This window comes from Colobus angolensis, unplaced genomic scaffold (assembly GCF_000951035.1).
Source record: "Colobus angolensis palliatus isolate OR3802 unplaced genomic scaffold, Cang.pa_1.0 Scaffold1050, whole genome shotgun sequence".
NCBI lineage: Eukaryota > Metazoa > Chordata > Mammalia > Primates > Cercopithecidae > Colobus > Colobus angolensis.
Window position 1 is genome coordinate 11296 of NW_012111476.1, and position 395 is coordinate 11690.

A 395-nucleotide genomic window follows, 5' to 3' on the forward strand; every position below is an offset into this window, starting at 1 on the left:
AGGTGGAAGAGGTACCCAAAGACACTCGGGAGGCGTCTGCAGTGTCTGAAAATCATCAAGTGCAGAAGGTGGAAGAGGTATCAAGAGACAGTCGGGAGGCGTCTGCAGAGTCTGAAAATCATGAGGTGGAGAAGGTGGAAGAGATACCAAGAGACACTCGGGAGGCGTCTGCAGGGTCTGAAAATCATCAGGTGGAGAAGGAGGAAGAGGTACCAGAACACAGTAGGGAGGTGTTTCCAGTGTCTCAAAATCATGAGGTGGAGAAGGTGCAAGAGATACCAAGAGACACTCAGGAGGCGTCTGCAGTGTCTGAAAATCATCAGGTGGAGTAGGAGGAAGAGGTACCAGAACACACTCGGGAGGCTTCTGTAGTGTCTGAAAATCATCAGGTGGAG

The 395-nt window shown here is 50.9% G+C and overlaps 1 protein-coding gene across 1 annotated transcript in view; it reads right to left on the reverse strand.

Moving 5' to 3' along the window:
• Nucleotides 1-381, reverse strand: part of LOC105513829 (nuclear pore complex-interacting protein family member B3-like) — a gene marked incomplete at its 5' end in the record, with an annotated part of 3154 nt that extends 2773 nt beyond the window's left edge. Inside the window, one exon of the mRNA XM_011944858.1 lies at nt 3-381. Coding sequence (XP_011800248.1) covers nt 3-381 — 379 coding nt within the window. The remainder of the gene's footprint in view (nt 1-2) is intronic.
• Nucleotides 382-395: the final 14 nt, after the last annotated feature.